Below are 21,678 nucleotides of genomic sequence, written 5' to 3'. Positions count from 1 at the left end.
GCATGTGCTATGTTCTTCTATCTCCTGGTTCTCCCAGAAAATGGTGATGTAACCATAATATTTTATTGAGTTTACTCTTATCCTTGTCAGCAAGACAGAATGTAGGAAGTTTCTGATGTGGCAGGTCTAATTTTGACTAAGTCTTCGTCCTTGTCAGACTTTTGTATGTCTCTTCTGATTTGCTAACAAAAAGCTATGGTAAGCTTTTTTGTCCTCTAGGACTGAGTAGCTGGTGGTCAAGCTTTCTTGGTACCTGACCTCAGTGCACATGTGAGGTACTTAATAGTTCTGTCTTTTGAAAGAAGTTGGAAGTTGATGAATTCAACGGCAGTGCAGCAGCAGCTAGCAGTGACTTGGCAGGTGTGCTAGGCACAAATGCTGGCTAATAGAACACTGCTCACTGAGACTGCTCTTGGCACTTCTATGTAGTTCTCTTATGAAGGAAAAAACAGTTGATTGGGAAGTACGGTAGGAGCATACTAGGTACTAGTGTGCTCTCCTGTATGCTCTGTCTTCTGGCAAATTGTTCAATAGCATCAAGTAATTTTGAAAAATCTCGGTGGAGAAGACTTACTGAAAAACATTTTCAGTGTCATTCATTTTTCATCAACACTTAAAGATGAAGCTCCTTAACATCCGTTTGAACTTCTTTGAGCTGTTACCAAGCTGTTCAATAAATTACTCATCTGGTTGCCATGAGGGTTATATAACCATCAGGGTCTTATTTGTTAGATCTCTCTAGGCTAGATCTCTCTAGGCATGCTTTTGCGAGACTCAAATTGTACATTTCACTAGCCGATCTCCCTATCTAGAAGAGAGGGACTGTATAATGGTACTTATCAATAAACTCCCTCTCTTCTTCCCCTAACATGGCTGATCGGAAAGCTGAATCCTCTCATCAAAGAGGATCTGTAAGTAGATAATACACTCTCTCCGTTATTAGTATGTTTCTCCGCTGAAACAGCTAGTCTTGCTTGATCATGGCATAGACTGTTTTCAGGCTTCCAAAACGTGGTAGTTTCTGAAACCTGGAAAACACTAAATGGAGCAATCTTAACTTTTCAAATATTGTACCCTTGAAATAGCAGCAAGGCCTAATTTTGTGATTGGTAGACTTAGTTTCAGTCATTATTTCTAGCACTTTTTCTTTGGACTGCCCAAAATAGAAACTACTTGGCAGCCATATTGTATTCACAATAAAAGCTACTAGTGTGAGAGAGCAATTATTTATCTGGCAGTAACGTTGATTCTCTGAGATGTTGTAATCTGTGTGGATTCTGCAACTCAGCATCCATCCTGCTTTATGGAATCCTTACTGAAGTATGCTTTGACTTGCAAGAGAATCTAAGACTAGAAAAAAATCATTACCTAGCTAAACAAGTAGAATTTAGAAGCTTACTAGTAGTCTGTCTTTCAGGATACTTTTTTTTGTCTTTTGATAGGCTTGATGTGACAGTCTTTGAGGATTTTGGAAAGCTGTAGAAAAACATGAGTTAAGTTTTTGGTTTACATTTATTCCAGTTTCATCTAATGTTGTCTTTTTAAGTTTTTTTGGTTGTGAAAATTTGGTTTGGGAAATAGTGTAGACATTGAAAGGGAGAAAAAACTGGGTTGCCAACTTCAAAGGCTATTTTGATATCACTATACAAATACAAATATTGTTATATGAATACTTCTTTCTAGAACTTCAAGTGTCAGCATTTCAGGGAAAAGCTTTTGATACCAGTGTAAAATACCATATCTGCATTACAGTATGGCTTTTGCGTGTTAGCAATAGCCATAATACTTCAGTGTGAAAGTGACAGATGTTATATTAACACTGTGAAATCTGTCTGGAAAAAAAAATGACTTGGAAGACCAGAAGAGTGTTAATCTTGATGGAAGATGTCTAATGCAAATAAACTGTGGATACGTATGACTCTTAATATGTGGCTTCAGGCCAAACTGGTCTGGTGTACTTTATAACATTCAGATGCTTTAAAAAATATTGTTACAATATGTAGAAAGATTTGTCACTGCAGATCTGTGCATATTTGCTTTCTATTACCTTGGTTGTTTACAGTCAACTTCTATGAGGTAAAATGCCTCTGAGGAGATCTTGGAGAAGATAATTATTGCACAACTCTAGAATAGGTTTTCAGCTTAAACTTAATGTGCTATTTAAAGAAGTTTTAAAACTGGAGACTTCTGTTCAGCATAATAGAAAGGTACTTAAGTTTTCTGTAAAGGACAGTGCAAATAACTAGTTCTTCTGTGGAATGGTTCAGGTGTAATTACATCTACAGTGATGATGAACTATTAATTTTGGAGTTGAGGAAATTAAATGTACCTTCTTTAAAGGGAATTTAGCTTGTCTAGATATATGTTGTATACTGAAGCTTGTCTAGGGCTGTATTTGATGATGCAGTAAGGCTGGTTTCCGAGCATTAAATCAAAAATGTCGTGGTTTTGTGGCCCAATGGAGTAATTTTGATATAAACTCATTCGTTCCTTCAGATGGTTTTGAAAGTGTTGATAGGTTAACTTTTTGTGAATAGAGTTTATGCAGAAGAGCAGGTATCATCTGTCCCCCTGCAACCAGCCTGGCTGGTATAAACTAAGTTTTGTGCTTTACTAATTTGACAGAAATGAGATTTGTATCTGGCCTTGATGAAAGAGCCAGCCTTGGATTGTGGAACTGCAGTCCAAAAACAGATGCTCACATTTCTACTTTGGGGTCCTACTGGCGGTCAAGCAAAAGCCTGAGTCGGGATCTTAACAAAAGGGTGGCGCAATCGGCAGGATATCACACTGGTACAGTACTGGATATTTAGACAGGCTCTAAAACTGAGGAAAAAAATGAGACCTGTAAAATACCAGTGTTGCTTACTGGTACAATAATGGGCTTATTTTACATTTGGTCTGAACATTTTCTAGGTTTAAGTTTTTAGATCATAATTCTTAAATTGCTTTGTTTGTTAGACTAACATGCTTGAGCTGTATTGTTTCTTGAGATGTGTAATGGGGAGGGACTAATACAAAGGAAATACTCCTACTAGGACTGAAGCAGATAACACTATGAAACTTATTTTCTATCAAATAAAAGCAGAGATGTTATGACAGGGGATTCTGAAGTATCAAAATAAGTAGTTTTTATTATAAAAGTTGGAGAGGAAACCTGGGAAGTAAACTCTAAGTAAATGAAAAGTGGAGGCAGAAAAGTTCACTATGGGACAGGAAGACAATTCTGTTTCCTTTTGTAGCACTTAAGTCTGAGAGGCTGCTTGAAATAAGTTTCACAAAAAGAAGCCTATAGCACAGTGTAGCTGCAGTTGGAAAAGATTTCCCGTTTTCCAAGGAAGGAGACTCTTCTTATTGGAGATGTTGTATTTCGTAGGAATTTTCAAAATATTGTAATGGTCAATGGCTTATATATTTAAGCATGCTATAGTGTAATGTTGTCATGCCTTAATAACTACTTCGGTTCCTGTCTTGCTGTGTACATTAATGCCTTACCTTGGAGGTCTGTCAGCCAGCAGGAAAGCTTTTACTCTTTGCAGATATTGCTTTTAGTGGTCATCTTTGCCACAGCAGGTGAAAAATTGTGTCACGTATTTATTCTCAGAACATTTATGTGAATTAGGAAAATACCCTCATTTACAAATCAGAGAGGAAGAGCATGAGAGAGTGTGAGAGAATAATGTTTTTAGGATTATTCAGTATTAAGATTAGTACAGTAGATCTGTGATAGAATGGGGTGGAAGAAGAGAGGATCTGGGAAACCCAAATCTCCTTACTCCTAGATGCCTTGTTATTTTATGCATAGAACATTTCTCTGTCCTGATGAACATAATTTGACCGTTACAGCTCTGTATAAACATTGCACCCTAAATTGCATTGCAGATATGCTTAGTATCTACTCTTTATACCTTATTGCTGGTGTTCTCACAATAGAACACCACCATGTTCAGCTGCATTACTGCCAGTGTAAATGAAAGCTGTTTTAGGACTGATACTTCGAAGTTGACATGGGCTTCTTGTTTCAGAGAGGACTAGTTCTCAGTAGCTGTTCTTTACAGCTGTCCTTTCCCTCCCTGTTAAAAGAAGGGTCTGTGAGAAGCTCTTGTTTATCTGAATTTGATGTGTTATACAGGATTCTTTCTTATCTTGCTTTTATACACAGTACTTTTTAGACAAGTTCAGAGCTGGTATCTGTGTAGTTTGTGTGCAGTTGCTTATCATTTCCACCTTAATAGGCTTGTTGTTACATACAAAATACTCTGTCTGGAGCTTACATCAGAGTAAAGAGAACGCTGTTTTTTCTCCTGTGTTTGTACAACTTCTGTGACATTTCTATTCCATGTGTTTTCTTTGCTTCCCTTAGCGCTATTGCTGAAGAAAATGGCCATGTTAACACACCTCAGAAAGGACTGTTAACTGAAGATGCCAGTGTAACTTCTGGGGTACCTGAGGCAGTCTCAAAATCTGCTTTTTCACCCCAAATAGTGCAGATTTCAGAAGAGCAGAGTATGGTGCCTACTTCAGTGAAAAAGTCAAGCAAGACAAAACCACAAATAGATGTGAAAGCAGAGCTGGAGAAGAGACAAGGCGGAAAGCAACTGCTTAATTTGGTGGTAATAGGTAATACTGTTAATTACATATTTACATTTTAGGCCAAGTATAGAGATTAAAAACTGTGTTGATTGAATCTGGAGGTGATACAGAAGTGAAACTGTCTTCTCTTTAGGGAAGAGAGATCTCATACTGTTCTCAAGCACGTCTGCTTGACCATTATTCTTTGGAGGGAGACACATTCAGACTACATTGACTAGAATGAGGTTGACTGGGTGCTTAGTCTTAAAAGTATAGTAAAATGTGCTTTGAGTTGGTTTCATTCTTGCAGCTTTTTTTAGTATGAATTTGGAGGTGCATGTGGCTGTCAGGCAAATTACCTGTGGACTGAATAAGCATTATTAATACATGTATTTTCAGTATATTTCAGGTTGCACTCTCTAAAATCTGTAGATTAGTAAGGTTAATATAATGTTTGTTTCTCTCCTTAGGGCATGTTGATGCAGGTAAAAGTACTTTAATGGGTCATCTGCTCTACCTTTTGGGAAATGTGAACAAAAGAACTATGCACAAGTATGAGCAGGAATCTAAGAAGGCTGGCAAAGCTTCGTTTGCCTATGCATGGGTCTTGGATGAAACTGGGGAAGAGAGAGAAAGGTAGAAATATTACCTTTTAATGGAAATTACTGTTTTTTGAAAGAAAAGCATTTGTTAGTAAATATAATTCTACTAATCGTGCTTTGGTAGAAGTACGGTAAATGTTTAATGTTGTTTACTCAATACTTACTAACAAATATTTTAATAGTAATGTATAGAAGCATACCTTATCCAAAAAAGTAATATCCTGTTTTGATAATAAGAATCTGATTGAGAAGTTGAGTTTTTCTCCAAATATTTCTGTGTTGTAGCCTGCAGTGTAGGGCTGCAAAATAGAATGTTTCTAGTACCCAGGTTAGTACATTTAAAGCTGTCTTATTGATTCATTGCTGCCAAGTTTCTTTCTGGTGGGTTATCTCCCTTTAAAAAAGGTCTAGGTAACATCCTTTGTATGAGGGGTGGCAGGATTGTAAGCTAGGCACTGTGAAATTTTGGTTTGCTGCATGTGACTTACATGGCATTAAATATCAAATCTATTCCTAATAAATTAACTGTATTGTTACTTTTTGATCACTGCCTGTAACTTATTAACTTGAAATAACAAATTTAAAATTAAATTGTATCATACTGAAGAAGTATATAAGGGGGATGCAGTCAAGCGCGTTTAAAAAAATGCTCTAGGGCTTTTAAGAAAATCATATATAATTACAGAGATAACATTCTTTGTTTACAACATAGTAAACACATTTTCTTCTGTTTTACCATAGTGTGTTTAATTCCTTATCTTGTGTGTATTTAAAACCACAGGGCCAAGTTTATTTATCTAATATAATAGATATTTTTTACAGTCACTCATCACTGATGGTTTCATAGCATATAAGCTCTATGGTTGCAAAGATAACCTTGACAATGCCAAGTGATGCTGAAGAACATGGAGTAAGGCAGTGCCTCTAGAAAGTGTAACTTTATTGCTGTTTCTAAAGGCAGATGCACTTTTGCAGGGTCCATGTTTGTAAGTAAACTTTTGCATGTGCCACTACTTTCATTTACACCAGGAACATACAAACCTGTGTTTGGGGCGCGAGGGGAAGGACAATCCAGAAGCACATAAACAGAATTTAGGAGTGGCCTTGCAACAGATAAGGCATATAGTATTGCAGTAGCAGTGTTGTTGTAACCATATAGTCTAAGGATGCTACAGAGGAAAAGCTAGTGGGGAGAGGTAACTATTTTTATTATACCAGTAGATATAGCTTGACATAAAATGGACAAAATTTGAAGTTCAGTTCTTTTCACGGATCTGTAATAGAATAAACAAACATCAAATTAAGTACATGTTATTTTATTAGCACAAGCTACCTATGATAGGGTGTAATTAACATGTGAAACCAGAGACAGAGACAAGTATTTATTGCTTGTGAAAAATAAAATGTTAATGGAAGGTAAGCTTTGTGAAAAATTGTAATGACCATAAAATTGTTATCACTTAAGGAATTTTTAGTATTCAATGAAGCTATGCATTTAGGTACCACACCTTTTTTCTGAAGATAATTTGTAATTATTAAGGAAAAAGCATTCTGAAGTGGTATTCTGCTTGGTTTTATTTTCTCCTTACTGGAGTTTTGCATTTTTAAAGTTTTATGGAACCATCTTTAAATGTTTCTTGTCTGTGGAAGTGGAATATTTTAAGTATCTGTGGTAAATGAGTCGATTTGCAACTTAAGTGCCTGTTTCTCTTCATTGGCTGTAAAGGGAGATGCAGGTGACTAGCTCAGATACCAACATGTGCATGACAGATGTCTGCATTTGATTAGGTGAATCCATCCTTTGTGCCATGCAGAAAACAGGGTGGTTACTGAGATGTGGAAATGAGTCAAGAGCTGTGATCCCTTCTTGAAAATTAGTAGTTCTGAGCGTGGATCTTTGCAAATATTATAACCTTATTTCTGTAGTCCCTGCCTTCTGTTTTTGTTTGTCTTTGGCTATGCTTTTGCTAGTGTATGGTGCCTGAAGAGCAAAGCATTAAAAATAAAATTAATGATTCAAATACTCAGTAAAGTTTTCTCTTCATATTCTCACTGTGCTTTTGGGTCATAGTCCATTGGCGTGGAGTTAGTATTGTTAATTCTAGGTGTTTGTTTTCTTCCTAATTAGAATTACCTAGAGGTAACTCTAGAGGTCTGCTTTTCATGCAAGTAGGTTCCATTCAATCTCTTGGTGCAGGCTAAATGAGATTAAAGCTATAATGCGTATAATTTCATGACTGCGTTACCTTTCTTTGTATTTCTATGAAGCTTTCAAAACAGTTTTAGTGGTGTGTTACATGTGTGCTTCTTTTAAGGGGAGTAACAATGGATGTGGGCATGACCAAATTTGAGACAAAGACTAAAGTAATTACATTGATGGATGCTCCGGGCCATAAAGACTTTATTCCAAATATGATCACAGGAGCCGCACAGGTAGATATATTCTAAAACTCTTTTTACAATAGCTTTATTATATAAAACATTAAAAAAAAAGTTTTATTCCTTTTAAATCTAAGATGAAATAGAATCATTGGCACTAACATAGCTTTGAAGTTTTCATGAGTTTTTCTAAAAAAAAAAAAATGTGTTAAAACTTTTTAAAGGCAGTCACTTCTCTTTTTTTGGTAAGTTAGCTCTTTGGAGGAGAGTTTCACACTTACTAGGGAAGTAATTTGAATACTAAGTTACAGTTAGATAAATCAAAGAGTCGAGTTCTTAAAGCTATTCAAATGTGGCAGTTCTAGTCAACAAGAAATTCTGTGAAAATTTTTTTTAGGTGAAGATTTTAAGTGGCTTTCAGCTTAAGCAGAAAAAGGTTGGCCTAGGTCAAACACAAGACTCTCTCAGATTTAAGCAAGTATTTTGTATGGGATGACTAAATGTCATGTAGATGCAGCTTATACAGAGTGCATATATATTCTTCAGTAGGACATTCACAGTGACTGCATGCCACTATTGCTTTGGGAACTGTGGGTAAAGTCTGAAGTGTTGGGCACTACCTATTGTATTCAGTATGGCATTTATCGTTCTCATATAGATCAGTTATTTAATTTATGCAGATAATAAATCAAATGGAGTGCGTAATCCATCTGGTTATGTGAAATAAAATGAGTGGTTTTTCCCATTTAAAAAGGCACCCTTTTTTAAAATAGTGGAATCGGTTCTCAGAAGTAGAAAAGTTGGTGTGATGAAAGTGTTGGTTTTTTTCCCCTTAAGGCAAGCTACTGTCTAGAGGTGTTCTTTTGTGTGTGCTGTTATCAGTCTCAAATGAGAGTTTTATCTTAAGATCTCAGTATGCCTTGCAAAATTGGATAAGTATGGTTATCAGTTTTACAGATAGAGAAATTATGCTATAGGAAGACCAATTTGCCCCAAATTGTGCTCTAGGTCTGTAGCAGGGCCTGGGTAAGAATTTGGATCTTGTGGCTCAGTGGTTAGGCCACAGGATAGTCAGAGGTTCTCAAATTGTGTAGGGCTTGTATGACCATCTGCACTGTGAAGCACATGTTACAGGAAGCTCATGATTTTTTAATTAGAAATGGATTTGTAGTTTCAGAACACTGGAAAATGTTGACTTAGGCACACTGTTTTCATTACAATTTTAATTCAAACTGGTTTGTCTTTCGAAATAAATAATACAGAGAACATGTGTAAGAGAAGATCTACTAGCAGCTGTATCAGTTCAACAGAAGATGAAGCTGGCCAAATAAGACTTGACATATCTCTGTGTTCCCTCAATTCTCAGGATTGTGAGGGGCCAGTCTATTCTGACATCTGTTAAGGGAATCAGTGGAGCTTTGGAAGTTCTCTGCCTGTTAGAGTAGCCTGAGCACTCTGAGGAAATGGGTGAAAGAAAGCAAATGTGAAAATGACCCTCATGCCTTTGTATCGCTGGGAATTCCACCACTGCAAGGTGAATCCCCAACTGCTGTGATGCAAAATGCAAATCAGTCTTATCAGGGCTGGGATCTGGCCTCTGGTTCATAGCATTGATAAATGGCTAGTTCATTTTAGTCCCTAGGTATGTTTTTTACAATTTAGAAAATGCAGATGTCCCTTTTTGAGGAAAGGGTTTACCACAGTGCACATTTGAGATTGAGTTGTGGGGAAATTCATCCCTCATCCTTTTGCTGTTCTCACACTTGCCCAGGCTCTCTGAGGTGAGGGGAATTCAGAACTAGGACAACATGCTCTGTTTAGTTTCTTCTCCTGGTATCCAGAAGCATGTGTATATAAGGAAAGGGAGACAGCACTGCTTTTTTTTTCCCTCTTTCCATTATGTCCACCTCATCTGTCCTGTGAAATTGACTGTCTTGAATCTTTTTTGACACCAGTGCTTTTCTTGTTCATATTTGTTGCCATTGTTTGGTAGGTGATGATGGTATAACTAGCTGTTACCTACTGAAATAGAAATATAAGCAGCATTTAATGAAATAGAAATACTAGCAGCGTTTAAGGCTGTCTGCACAATCTCTGTTTTTTCCTATGCTTACATGCCAGCTTTTGTACGGTGCTGTAGACAGCATGATACCTATTTGCTGTTAATATCTTGGCAGAGATTTATCCTAGATGATAAAATATGTAATAGTCTAGTTAAGCTTTTCCACTTTTCATCTGGTGTTCTTGAGAGCTTTGGGGGTGTGAGCCACGATTACCACCTCATGAGTTTGGCATGCTCCAGTGTGTTGAGTAGACTGTGAAATGTCCACATCCAATATGGAGTGGACTCACTATCACAACTGTACAATGATGTGGTTTATCTGTTATTTTTGCTGCTGCTTGGTATGAATGTGTCCATATTCAGGCTTCTTAGGCAGAGTTTTGGGCATACCCACTAGGCAGAACAGAATATTTTTCTCATATACGTTCTTAAGCTTGTGGAGTGCAGGCCACTTGTGTTAACTTGAAATCTGTGGTGGACATCCATGGTGGGTACTTTGAAGAAGGCAGGCTCCTCAAACTAAAAGTTGGCTACTGTTTAACATAAAATTGTGATTTATGGCATGAGATGATGTAGTGCCATAACTTCACTGATACGAGCATGGAACAGGCAGATAGAAATAAGCAGTTGCAATTGCATTTGAAGCATATCAGTATTCCTTTTGTGTAAAGTACGTTTTGTGTGAAATGCTGCTGATTGACATATTTACCTGGATTATTTCTACCTCTTAACTAGTTTTAATTTTTTTAATCTAGGCCGATGTGGCAATTTTGGTTGTGGATGCTAGCAGAGGAGAGTTTGAAGCAGGGTTTGAGACTGGTGGGCAAACTCGAGAACATGGATTACTAGTGCGTTCTCTTGGAGTGACACAGCTAGCTGTTGCAGTCAATAAAATGGACCAGGTACATGCTTAGTTTTTCTGTTTAATGGAAAGACTTCCTTCCAGGATTGTGGTCCCTTAAGTTTAAGGGTCAGTACTTGTAGAACTAAAAAAAAGTTTGTTCCTTTCTGTCTTTGAGTCTCAGCTCTCGCAGTACTTGTGTTTAGACTTTACAATATTTTTCTTTCTGTTCATCAGTGTATTTTTCAAAGCACATGGAAGGGCAGTTTGGATGCTGAAATGAGCAGGGGGATTCCCTCCTGTGTGTGTCAAAGTCTCCTTCTAGATTTCAGATAAGCAACTAACTGTGTGCATCTGCAAGGGTGGTCATCCCGATCAAGGCCCCAAGAGCGTTCTTCAGACATTTAAACAGTGTTAAATACTGTTGTTTGCATTTTGGATTATTGCTGTGTCACGTATGATCTTGCTGAATCTGAATTTTGTGTGAATTTGACTTTGAAATTAAAGGTTGTGTTGTTTGCTGTCACTAAGTGTTAATAGGTATGGTCTAGCTCCATTCCACTGTTGACCCACCTGGAAGAATCTCATTTATAACATCCTTAGATGCCGTGGGTAAAGAACACCTACTGATTTGATGGCATGCAGCTATTTGTTCAAGTCTCAAGCTTAATGTAAAACTGCATTTTTAACAATCTAGAATTTTGTTCTCATTATCTGTGTTCTATTTTAGGTCAATTGGCAACAGGAAAGATTTCAGGAAATTATCACTAAGCTTGGCCAGTTTCTTAAACAAGCTGGCTTTAAGGTAACATAAATTTCTGAGGTCTTTACTTTGTTCAGGCTTTGGGGTGAGGAAAGGATGAGGTTTTTATATTGTACCAGGCAGGTTATTATTTTGTGTCACTTTCCTGCTGGTAATATGTGCATGTAGTGTAGCAGATTACCTTCTTGTTGGTAGGGTGTTTATTGAGCCTCGGATAAGGTTAGTCAGTTCTTGATACTCTTTAGTAATGTTTCCTCCTTTTTGTTTACGTCCTTTGAATCTTTTGTACTCACCTATTTTGTAGTCCATTGGATGTTCAGAATTACATGAATTACAGTATATGGTTTTGTATCAGAGCAGGTTTCATTGTGAATTATGAGCTAGTAAGAACATTCTTTATTTGTCATTCTTGATTATTGTTATCATGTTTCCTTGTTTCAAACTCCTATCTGTTTGGACAGGTTGTGGCCTTCCTGAAATTATTATGCTTGAACCAGCAACTCAATCTGGAATGTGCCTGTCAAATATGGAGTTGGAGTTTCTTAGTCAAATTCAGCTTCTAGTTAATAATGTTTCAGTCGTCATTTTTAGATATATCTGACTCCTTGCTTTGGTAAAGAGCACTAGGACCAGCAAAGAGATGAACAGAATGGAAATGTATCGGCCAAAGAATTCACCATTTCCATAAGGGGAAATACAGCTGTGCTAACTGTTCTTTCATAAGTTGGAAGCGTAATATTGAAAAATGCATCCCTTGCTTCTCTTAAGATGTTGTTATAATGTATGTTTAACTTCTGTTTGTTTTCTTAATTAGGAGTCTGATGTGGCTTATATCCCAACAAGTGGTCTTGGTGGAGAAAATCTAGTCGCAAGGGGTCAGTCAGATGAACTCACAAAGTGGTATAAAGGAAAATGCTTGTTAGAGCAAATTGGTGAGTGCAATTTTTCTAATTTGAAACTAATATAACATTGTAGTTGTGTGCGTGCATGTCAGAACTTTTGGGGAAGAAGTGGGACAAAGACTTTGGAATGCAATATAGTTGATTTGCCCTTAAACAAGAAATTGTTGAGATAGTCATTGAATACAGGAATTCTAAAAGGTGTTATCAATTTATTTGCAGATTCTTTCAAGCCACCACAAAGATCAGTGGATAAACCATTTAGGTTGTGTGTCGCTGATGTTTTTAAAGGTTGGTTGTATTTATAGTATTTTTACCATCATTTCACTGATATTTAACACATGAATGAACAGATATATATTGAAAAATGATGTAAAAGTATGATTTTTAAAACAGAAGCTTTGTATGTCAGGATACTTGAACAGGAATAGTAAGCCTTCAAACACTGTTATTTGAGGGATTTTATATAGTACCACTGAAGAAACACACTGAAAAAGAAATTGAGGAAGAAAATGTAGATGGTTTGCTAATTGGCTGTGTAATGAGTCGATGGTTCTGTGGGACAGAATTTGGGACTTTTTAAAAAAAAAAATTGGTTCTTGTTCCTTAGATGAATGTTTCTCAACTTTTTGCAAGTGTGTCTTTGGGCTCTTTTATATTCCATTCCTAGATTTAGACAGAGTTTGACTTAGTGCTTTTATGTTCGTGGTTGTAGCTCTTAGTGATGATAAATTCCTCCGTTTTCATATTACAGCTTTTTAGGGGGATGAAGAAAAGGGTGGTGGTGTTGAGGCTGTTATAACCAGCTAAGAATGTAATTAAAGGTAGCTAGCTGTTCCCTAGAACTAATTTTGTGAATAGCGGCAGCCAGTTACTATAATCGGCCTTTATTCCCATTGTCTGGAGGAAATAGACTGCTGTGAGCAGTTAAGGTTTTTGTAGTAAATTTGATCTTATTTTCAGCTAAATGCATTTACATTTATGTTTAATTTAGAAAAAAATAATAAGGTTTGTAACACTCTTACCTTGTTTTAAACTTTCTGTAACTCCCCCAAGAAACACTGCAAACTAAATGAGAGCATGATTTGAAATGTTGTGCCTATTTGTAATTAAATACTTGATATTTGAAATTAACTATTTTAATAGAAATTTTACTTTATATATTGGACTTTTACAGCAGATATACCAACAAGCCAGATCAAAATATTGATCATAGTTGGAATTCTGTGCAATTTTGATGAGGGTCTTTCAGAAAGAGATTAGACATGTGTGATCTAGGATAGCTTAGGGTATTGAAGCTATGATGTTAAATATTGAAACCTTATGTGAGAACTTGCCCCAGTACGTTACCACTAATTCCTTCATGAAGGTTATCACTGTATTTTCTTTTTCAGTCCTGTGATCTGTGGGAAACTGCATTGAGGCTATTGATTAAGATCTTTCAAAATAATATTCCAACTTTTTTGTTGCAATAATCATTTTTGTGTTGAGTTTAGTTTCACAAAATGAGCAATTTTGACTAAACCTACTCTGGGGAAAAGGTCTGATAGGCCAAAGTAAGCAAACAAATAATGGCTTTGGAAAGGAACTCAATTTACAAATATAAGGTCTATCACTTTTATGTGTCCTTTAGGTGTTTTTCAGTTTTGTATCCCCCCTCTTCCCCCAATCTTGGTGAAGTAGCTACAGGTACCAGTATGTGAAGCAAAGTGGCTCTCAGCCCTGTACCAACAGGTGCGCATACTCAGGAGGAGCTGTCCATAGAAGTATATGAAAAGTGAGAGTGCTGAGCTTACTCTTACGTAGTTTGGAAAACCCCTTCCTTTATTCAGGTTATCTTACATGCATTATCTTACATGTGATTCATCTACCTCAGGCTCATTTTAGCTGCTGTCCCCCTTAGCCCTCCTAGTATTCTCTCCAGTCAAACTATCTCCTGACCCAAGAGGTCCCTCTAAATTCATGCACCTTCACCTCTGTATCAGTCCCCACTTAAAATATAATGCAGTCAAGGGTATGACTTGACTTGACTTTAGAACAGCCTTGTCCAGCAGCCAAAAATCGTGGACAAAAACCATGTCCTGGCAGAACCTAAGTATCAAGATGGGTATAAAATCAGACCTTTTTTTGTGGCCTGGTTCTGTCTGCCCCTATACATTTGTGCTTGCAATCATTTGCTGTGAGAGCTGAAGGAGCTTCTCACTTTGCAGGAAGTAGTCAGCATGTGACAAAGTGAGGTCCTAGACAACATACTGGTTTACTAGACAACATATGGGTTTACCAAGCCAGAACTGATGGTGTTAAAGGAAGGAGAATTGGTTCCTGATTCCTTCTGGGTGAGAGCAGGGCATGGTTGGGAACCTGGACCAAGTTCATGACTGTCTGCAAATGCTTGCAGAGCCAGCTTCAGGTTCTTTTGTGTACAATAGCCAGGTGGTATTTGTACCACAATTTGCAGCTTTTTTTTTTTTTTTTTTGAGCATGTCTCTGTTTCTCCAATTTTCTATTGATGTCCTGTGTTATCTGTTAATTGAGTGTGTTCATCTCATTTGCTGGAATGAATAGAGGAAAATTAGCTTATAGGCATACTGGTAATACTTTTCCAGCTAGATAGATGGAAAAGTATTCATCAATAATTCTAATGAATGCAAAAGATGGAATTGGTAGTATGTGGCTCAAGATTAATATGACACACAAAATACTAAGTTGCATGCTTATCACCGAATTCTTAATATTCAGCAAAACGTCTGCTTGCCGTTTGGAATGACAGTGAAAATCTTTGTAAAATCTCTTCAGAGGACTCTGTACAAACATATCTGCAGATGAGGGCTAAGGAGATGAGGCATTTCTTCAGTTGTGTATGTATAAATGTGTGTGTGTGTAGCAGGAGAAGTACAGAGTGGGTCTGTATTGCACATTTTTAAAAAAATAACCAATTTATCATTAAAATAATGAATAGGGTATTAGTTAAGTGTACGGACTTTCAAGAAGAAAATCATATGTAGATCTTTTACTCGGAAATATCAAGTCATCCATTGTTACAATAACTTCTCCTGTTAGATAGGACAGAATCAACCTTTGACTTTCTAGGAGTAGAAGTAGTTTGCAGACGGAGCTTCCAGGATTCTGAGTCAGTTAAACAGTAAAGAGCCAAGGAATTTAGGTCTGTCTTTGTGAGAATTTTTATAAGATGTCTGCGAAATATTTTTGTCTCTAGTTGTAATGAGAAAGTGCTGAAATAAGTAAAATTGCTAGAAAATAAAAAGCTTAATCTAATACTGAAAAACTAAAACATACTTCTTCATGCACCTACATTTGTTTAAAGAAGGATATTAGTTCTGAAAAATAAAAGATCTAGAGGTTTTGAATTTAATGTTTCATTTTCATTATGAGGCACAGCTGGCTAACTTGCAAGTGCTGAACTCGCTACTGGGGGAAAGGCTTTATTATATTTAAAACTGTCCATACATTGCTGAAGGGCTAACTCACGATGGGAAATTGACCTTACTATGAAGTTATTTCAGATTGTTACCGTTGTTATTACAGACCAAGGATCGGGATTTTGTGTGACTGGTAAAATAGAAGCAGGCTATATTCAGGTTGGAGAACGACTTCTGGCAATGCCTCCCAATGAAACTTGCACTGCAAAAGGTACAGTCTTTAGAAGCATGTTTACTTTCAGGTCAATACAGGGCTAGAAACAGTTACTGAAACGGTAACAGATTGTCAAACTGATACTAACTGTCAAACATAAAATGTGAAAGCATAAAACGAATTTCTTTAGATGTGACTGTGTCTGTATAAATATGTCTGTGAAGAGTATGTGAAATGTTGCATGCTTTTTACCTTTTTTACAGCATCAGATACTCCTAATGTTATAGCCTCATGACTTTTACATTGTTTCATGAAGAATCCATAAAAACATCTGAGCTCCACGGTTCATGGCTATAAAAATATGCAGTGCAGGAATCATTAATATTCAGCTTTGCTGTGGAGTGTTACTGCTGTAAGAAAGTATGAGGATGTTGGATGACATTTAGAAATTAATCTTACAAATGAGATGCAAAAAACTTGAGGATTAAGTTTGTGCTGTTCATAATATTTGCCACTGAACCTTTTATAGTATATGAACTTTTAGTGTATAATTGTCTTGAGCAGCTAAAAAGGGGTAGAAAATTGGATTTAAAACACTATCAACACATTTGATTTATGGAAAGAGGAATAGTTAAGTCAGGATATTAAATGTTTAGCTGTTTCATAATTAAGCTTGCTGTCTTTGTACTGTGGAGTTTTTTGTTTCATATGCAAAATCAAAGGTAAAATTATGATTTTCCTACAACATTGACCAATCAATTAACAATTAAGCCCTCCAAATAAATGAATGGGCTTGTGAATCTAGCTGTTTAGCCTGGATCCAGCAATGTGCTGATGCAACTATACTGTTCTGATTCGAAAACTGGTTTACTCAGTGCTAATTTGGGAAGCTCTTTGGTATGCTGGATTATACCTTTGTAAACATTGCTCACAATGCAAGGAAATGTTACAATAACTAGAGTATGGGTTATCGGACTGCTGTAGTCACAGCCCTCAATCAGCTGTGGGAGTGGGGGAAGTGGCATGGAAAAAGATATTTTCTCTGAGAATCCCCTGATGATACAGTTCTGTGATTTTTCTTATGTGTAGTGCATCTCATATGGCTGAAATGTAGATAAAGGTTGAGAGTTAGTTCATTAAGCGTGTACTTTTAGTAGTATAAAGAGGGGGTAATTTAGTTTATCATACAATGTTAACTAAAGGTAGTGTGCACATTAGGATTCCAGTTTTTCATTTCAAGAGGCTGAACTTTATAATTACATGTGACACATGTGAAGTAATTATCAACACTGTTTTAAAAAACAGTGCATAACATGCTTACATTTGACGTTTTCTGGCATATCTTGACAGGTGGTCTTGGGAACAGATTTGCAAATCAATAAATGCAATCTGCAATGAAATAGAACTAGATCCTATAAATGTGTGCAGTATTTATAAAATGTGATTTCTTGCTGAGAAATGTGTTTCTTGGCATCTACCGGAAACTTCAGAATGTTTAGTCGGGAGCAATTAGTTTTATCTTCACCCATCAACCAGATTATCTTTAAAGCATTTAGAATGCACTTAAAAATCAGAATAAAATTACTTTTAAAGGTGCTTTCTCATAGATGCAATTTCGTTGTGAACGAAAGGCGTCTGTTACGCTTTTTTATGAAAGAGTCAACAAACCCACTTAAGGTAAATGAAAGTTGACACAGTACTATTAAAGTATATGAAAGATGCGGTCTAGGGCATGCGTGTGCATCAAAGGATGGGTGGGGCAGACAGAGATATTAGTACTGTGGTATTTTCGGGACTGCGTCATCCGCACTGCCAAGTCCCCTCTTCTGGCTTAAATAAAGCCATGTTATTGTGCAGGGTGGGGTGAGAGAATAGTGTGTCCTCACCAAGGAAAAAAAAAATGCTTCCTCAGTGTTCTCAGTTAAAAAGCTTTTACTCTCAACCCATTCATATTGAAAATTGATGAGTAATGGTTGATGAAGCACAAATGGCCCAAACAGAGCTGTTTGTTTGTAGCTCAGAACCTAGGTACTTCACTGTGAGGTTCTGTTCTTACTCATTTCCAGGAATTACACTGCATGATGAACCAGTTGATTGGGCTGCAGCAGGAGATCACGTTAGTCTCACTTTGACCGGCATGGATATCATCAAAATCAAGTGAGCAAAACTGAGTTTCAGTCTAAGTAACGGTTTGTTTTTAATGAAATGCTTTATAACTATTACACTTCACAATCAGCGGTTTACTTGAAGAATGATTTGGCTACCAGGATATTTAAAACCAAAGTGATGCATATCACCTGGCTTGCATGTACAAACGTTGGAAACATCTGCTATATGTACAACGGCAACTTCAGAAGAGTGCTGTTAGTGTTCTTACTTGGTCCTAGTGCTGATGTTGGTAACCTTCCAAAACTTTTTCCTTAAGAGTTCTCTTCAGATACCTTAATTGTTTAATTAGTTAGCTCTTAGTTGCTAAATGAAACAAAAGATTTCTGAAGAGCTTATCAAATCATAATCATTCTAACAATACTTATCGAAACAACTGCCATTACGTACCAGTATTTAAAACTGGACAAATTAACTGATGGGAAGCTGTTTATTTAACACACTTATCTTCTTTTTGTTTTGGTAAATGTTTTGCTGACCCTTTTTAAATGTATTCAGTAAGACATTTAGCAAATAGCTTTTAGTGTATATTTTAGTCTATAGGTTTCATGCTAAGCATAGCCTCAAATCTTTAGGGGTACGTATTTGCTGTCTGTCAATTGTTGTTCGGGCTAGATAGTTGGATCCATAAGTTGAATAGCTTTTCTATATATTAGTCGGACTTCAAACATCAAGCTTTCAAGCTGCTGTTTGGAAAAACTCCTTGCTTTGATGGTTCTGCGAAGTTATGCTCTCTTGAGGAAAAAGTACAGGATTTTTTCTGTCTTTCCTTTTCATAATGGTGTGTGTTTCTCTGTGATAAATGAGGAAAAGAAATACTGTTCTACTTGTTGAATGGAGGCTTGGATCAATATTTTACTTTTGATGTCATTTGTCTTCTGGGGGTACATTAGATTTGTCAACAAGAGGTACTAAGCTTTAAGTCGTCTGATGAAATTCCGTTTCATCTGGCTTACGGGTTTGTGCTGTGTGTTCTCTTTGGTCATGTTTTTCTGTGTAGGATTAATTTTCCTTTTGTTTTAGATGGTGAAAATTAGCTGCTTTCAAAAAGCTGTGTCTGGTCTGCCTTATTGACTTGTAAAAGGCAGTAGCTTTCTCGTGACATGATTTATTAGATTTTTTGGAAGTAAGTGCTGATGAGAGACCTTAAGTTTTGACAGTCCTGGTTCTGATATTCCTCTGTTCAACAAACAGTTGAATTGTGGGCAGTAACACTGCAGTTTTGGGCAACGCACAGCATTTTGTGCTGTTGATCTGGAACAAATAATCTCTAATGAAAGTCTAATTCTTCAAAGCACCTAAGTACAGGAAACAATGACATTTTTAGAAACTGTTTAGCAATGGATGTAATTGTTCATTGAACTAGACAAACCTCTTCATGCATACCCACAAAATACCATAGACATTATCTAGGAATTAATTTGGCTATGGGTTTTAATGAGATATTCTGATATTTTTTTAATTATATTGAAGTGTTGTTGTCTCTGCTCTTAAATATTTATCTTTTTTCAGTGCAGTGATTAACAGTTTTATGTCATGATGTGCATCAATTTCTTTTGTTCTCCCCTCTTGTAGTGTTGGCTGTGTATTTTGTGATCCCAAGGAACCCATTAAAGTTTGTACTCGTTTCAGAGCTCGGATTCTCATCTTTAATATTGAGGTTCCGATCACTAAAGGATTTCCTGTGAGTGTCTTTGAAAGTTCTTGTTTTCATTATATGTGACTCAGCCCCTTCCCCTCTCTCCCACATTTTGGATGCATTTGGCATCCAAAATTTTTTTTCCCCTCTGGTTGAAATACCTAATTCTTCTGTAATTTGAAGAGGATGTGAGGTGCTATTCTGGCTGCTCATGCGTACTTATACTGGCTTTTGATATGTAGCTAAGCAATTTCAAAGAACATGATGTTTCATCAGAGTCAGGTTAGGCTGTTCATTGAGAAGGCACTCAATGTATAAGATTATAGTGATGCACCTGGTTGCAAGATACCTGAAAAAATCATTCATGCTACAGAGCTATACTGACACGGCACAAACAAAACACTTAAAAAATGAAAAGTGTATTTATAATTAAATAATACATGACCTTTTTGTCATATCTGCAGAGATAAAGAAATTAGGTAATAAGAAAGGTTATTGAATGTGAGGTACAGATTCCTGTGAGAAGTTTTATGAATGTTTGTTTACAAAATCAGTCTGAAAAGAAGTTAATGTTTTCAAGTATTGACAACTAGGATTTCTGTTTATTTTAGAAAGTTTAATAACTGAAAAAATAAATCTCTTTTAGGTGCTTTTACACTATCAAACCGTAAGTGAACCTGCTACTATTAGAAGATTATTGAGCGTCCTGCACAAAAGCACTGGTGAAGTGACAAAGAAAAAACCTAAGTAAGTGTGTTGAATAGTTAATAATTACATGAGGAATGGGCAACTGAGTTTTGGTTAATATGTGGCAAATTAAGTAGGTTCTGTTATGAAGCAATAATGTGTTCATAAGGACATAAAAATATACTTTCCTTTTTGTAGTGGTTTCATTTAGATTTCAGAGTGCTTTATAAAGTGGAAATTCTGAATCCTGTGTACTAAGTACAGATCATCCAAGAAGGAAAATGACTTGCCTGAGGTCACTTGCAGAGTCAGGAGTGAATTCCAGATCACTAGCCCTGCACTTAAAGAAATTTCTTACATTATCCCTTTTTGTCCTGAAATAGGAATAGGATGGGATCTTCTGGAAGTGAGTTACTGCCTAAAATAAACTGTGCTAGGCAGTGGATTGGAGAAGAACAACAGATTTAGGTTTCTCTGAATCTGTTTTCTTCCCATTCTTAAGTTAAACTATGGAAATATTCCCCTAGTTATTTAAAGCTGTCTTTGGGTTGAAGTGTTGTTTGACAGCTACGACATCATCAGAATAATCCTTTACCAGAAAATGCACAGCTAAAATTGTTGCTGAAAGGTAATGGAAGAAAAAGCATGACTTCTACAGAATAATGAACTGGTGAAGTAAATGAACCCCACATCCTCTTTAGTTGTTGGGACTGGGTTTGAAACAAGACAGATTTGTACTAGGTGTAAAAAGTAGGTATTAAATGGGATAATTAACTTTGAAACAATTTGCCAAATGTTGTGATGAATGCCCTTCCCTGGAAGTTTTTGAAACAAACAGAAATGCCTTTTTAAAAGGTATGCTGCAGGCAAACGAGTTTTCAGTCTTGTGGCCTTCTTTATATTTGAGATCGACTTTGGTGGTTGTAATTTCTTTTGGCTTTACAGGATGATTTTTTCATTTACTCATTGTTCTCTTTTAATTAATGCATATATGTATTAGCAATAGGACTGTCTGCTTATTTAACCCTGCAGATTCCTGACTAAAGGACAGAATGCTTTAATAGAACTACAAACTCAAAGACCTGTAGCTCTAGAGTTGTATAAAGATTTTAAAGAGCTTGGGAGGTTTATGTTACGCTACGGTGGTTCCACTGTTGCTGCCGGAGTTATCACAGAGGTATGATGCTTTCATAATGGACTTTCTGTACTGTTAAGGAATTGATTTTACTGTTAAGGATTTGATTTTACACCCTTTGGCTTGAAAAATGAGTTTATTCTTCTGAAAAAGAGACAATTCTTCAGCAAGATGTAAGGAAAATTTGCCACAGTTCTGTTCAATTTATTAAGGAACATTTGTTTAGAACTTGTGAATGTTGTTTTTTCCTCTCTCCAGTTAAAAATAACCTCTCAGGATTTTAATACGCATCTGTCTTTCTGAAATCGAACCGACTGTATAAATATATGAAAAGTCATT

The 21,678-nt window shown here is 36.5% G+C and overlaps 1 protein-coding gene across 4 annotated transcripts in view; it reads left to right on the top strand.

Annotated features, from left to right (window-relative positions):
- Window positions 1–21,678, top strand: part of HBS1L (HBS1 like translational GTPase) — a 65,985-nt gene that overhangs the window by 42,873 nt on the left and 1,434 nt on the right. For all 4 annotated transcript variants that reach the window (XM_026119727.2, XM_026119745.2, XM_064509007.1 and 1 more), the window contains 12 exons: window positions 4,364–4,620; window positions 5,043–5,208; window positions 7,490–7,607; window positions 10,371–10,517; window positions 11,187–11,261; window positions 12,034–12,151; window positions 12,341–12,409; window positions 15,665–15,769; window positions 17,779–17,869; window positions 19,454–19,562; window positions 20,164–20,264; window positions 21,237–21,381. In XM_026119727.2, coding sequence (XP_025975512.1) covers window positions 4,364–4,620; window positions 5,043–5,208; window positions 7,490–7,607; window positions 10,371–10,517; window positions 11,187–11,261; window positions 12,034–12,151; window positions 12,341–12,409; window positions 15,665–15,769; window positions 17,779–17,869; window positions 19,454–19,562; window positions 20,164–20,264; window positions 21,237–21,381 — 1,501 coding nt within the window. The remainder of the gene's footprint in view (window positions 1–4,363; window positions 4,621–5,042; window positions 5,209–7,489; window positions 7,608–10,370; window positions 10,518–11,186; window positions 11,262–12,033; window positions 12,152–12,340; window positions 12,410–15,664; window positions 15,770–17,778; window positions 17,870–19,453; window positions 19,563–20,163; window positions 20,265–21,236; window positions 21,382–21,678) is intronic.

This window comes from Dromaius novaehollandiae, chromosome 3 (assembly GCF_036370855.1).
Source record: "Dromaius novaehollandiae isolate bDroNov1 chromosome 3, bDroNov1.hap1, whole genome shotgun sequence".
Taxonomy (NCBI): Eukaryota; Metazoa; Chordata; class Aves; order Casuariiformes; family Dromaiidae; genus Dromaius; species Dromaius novaehollandiae.
Note: the sequence above shows the minus strand (reverse complement) of the source record. Positions and strands in the feature narration are given on the sequence as shown.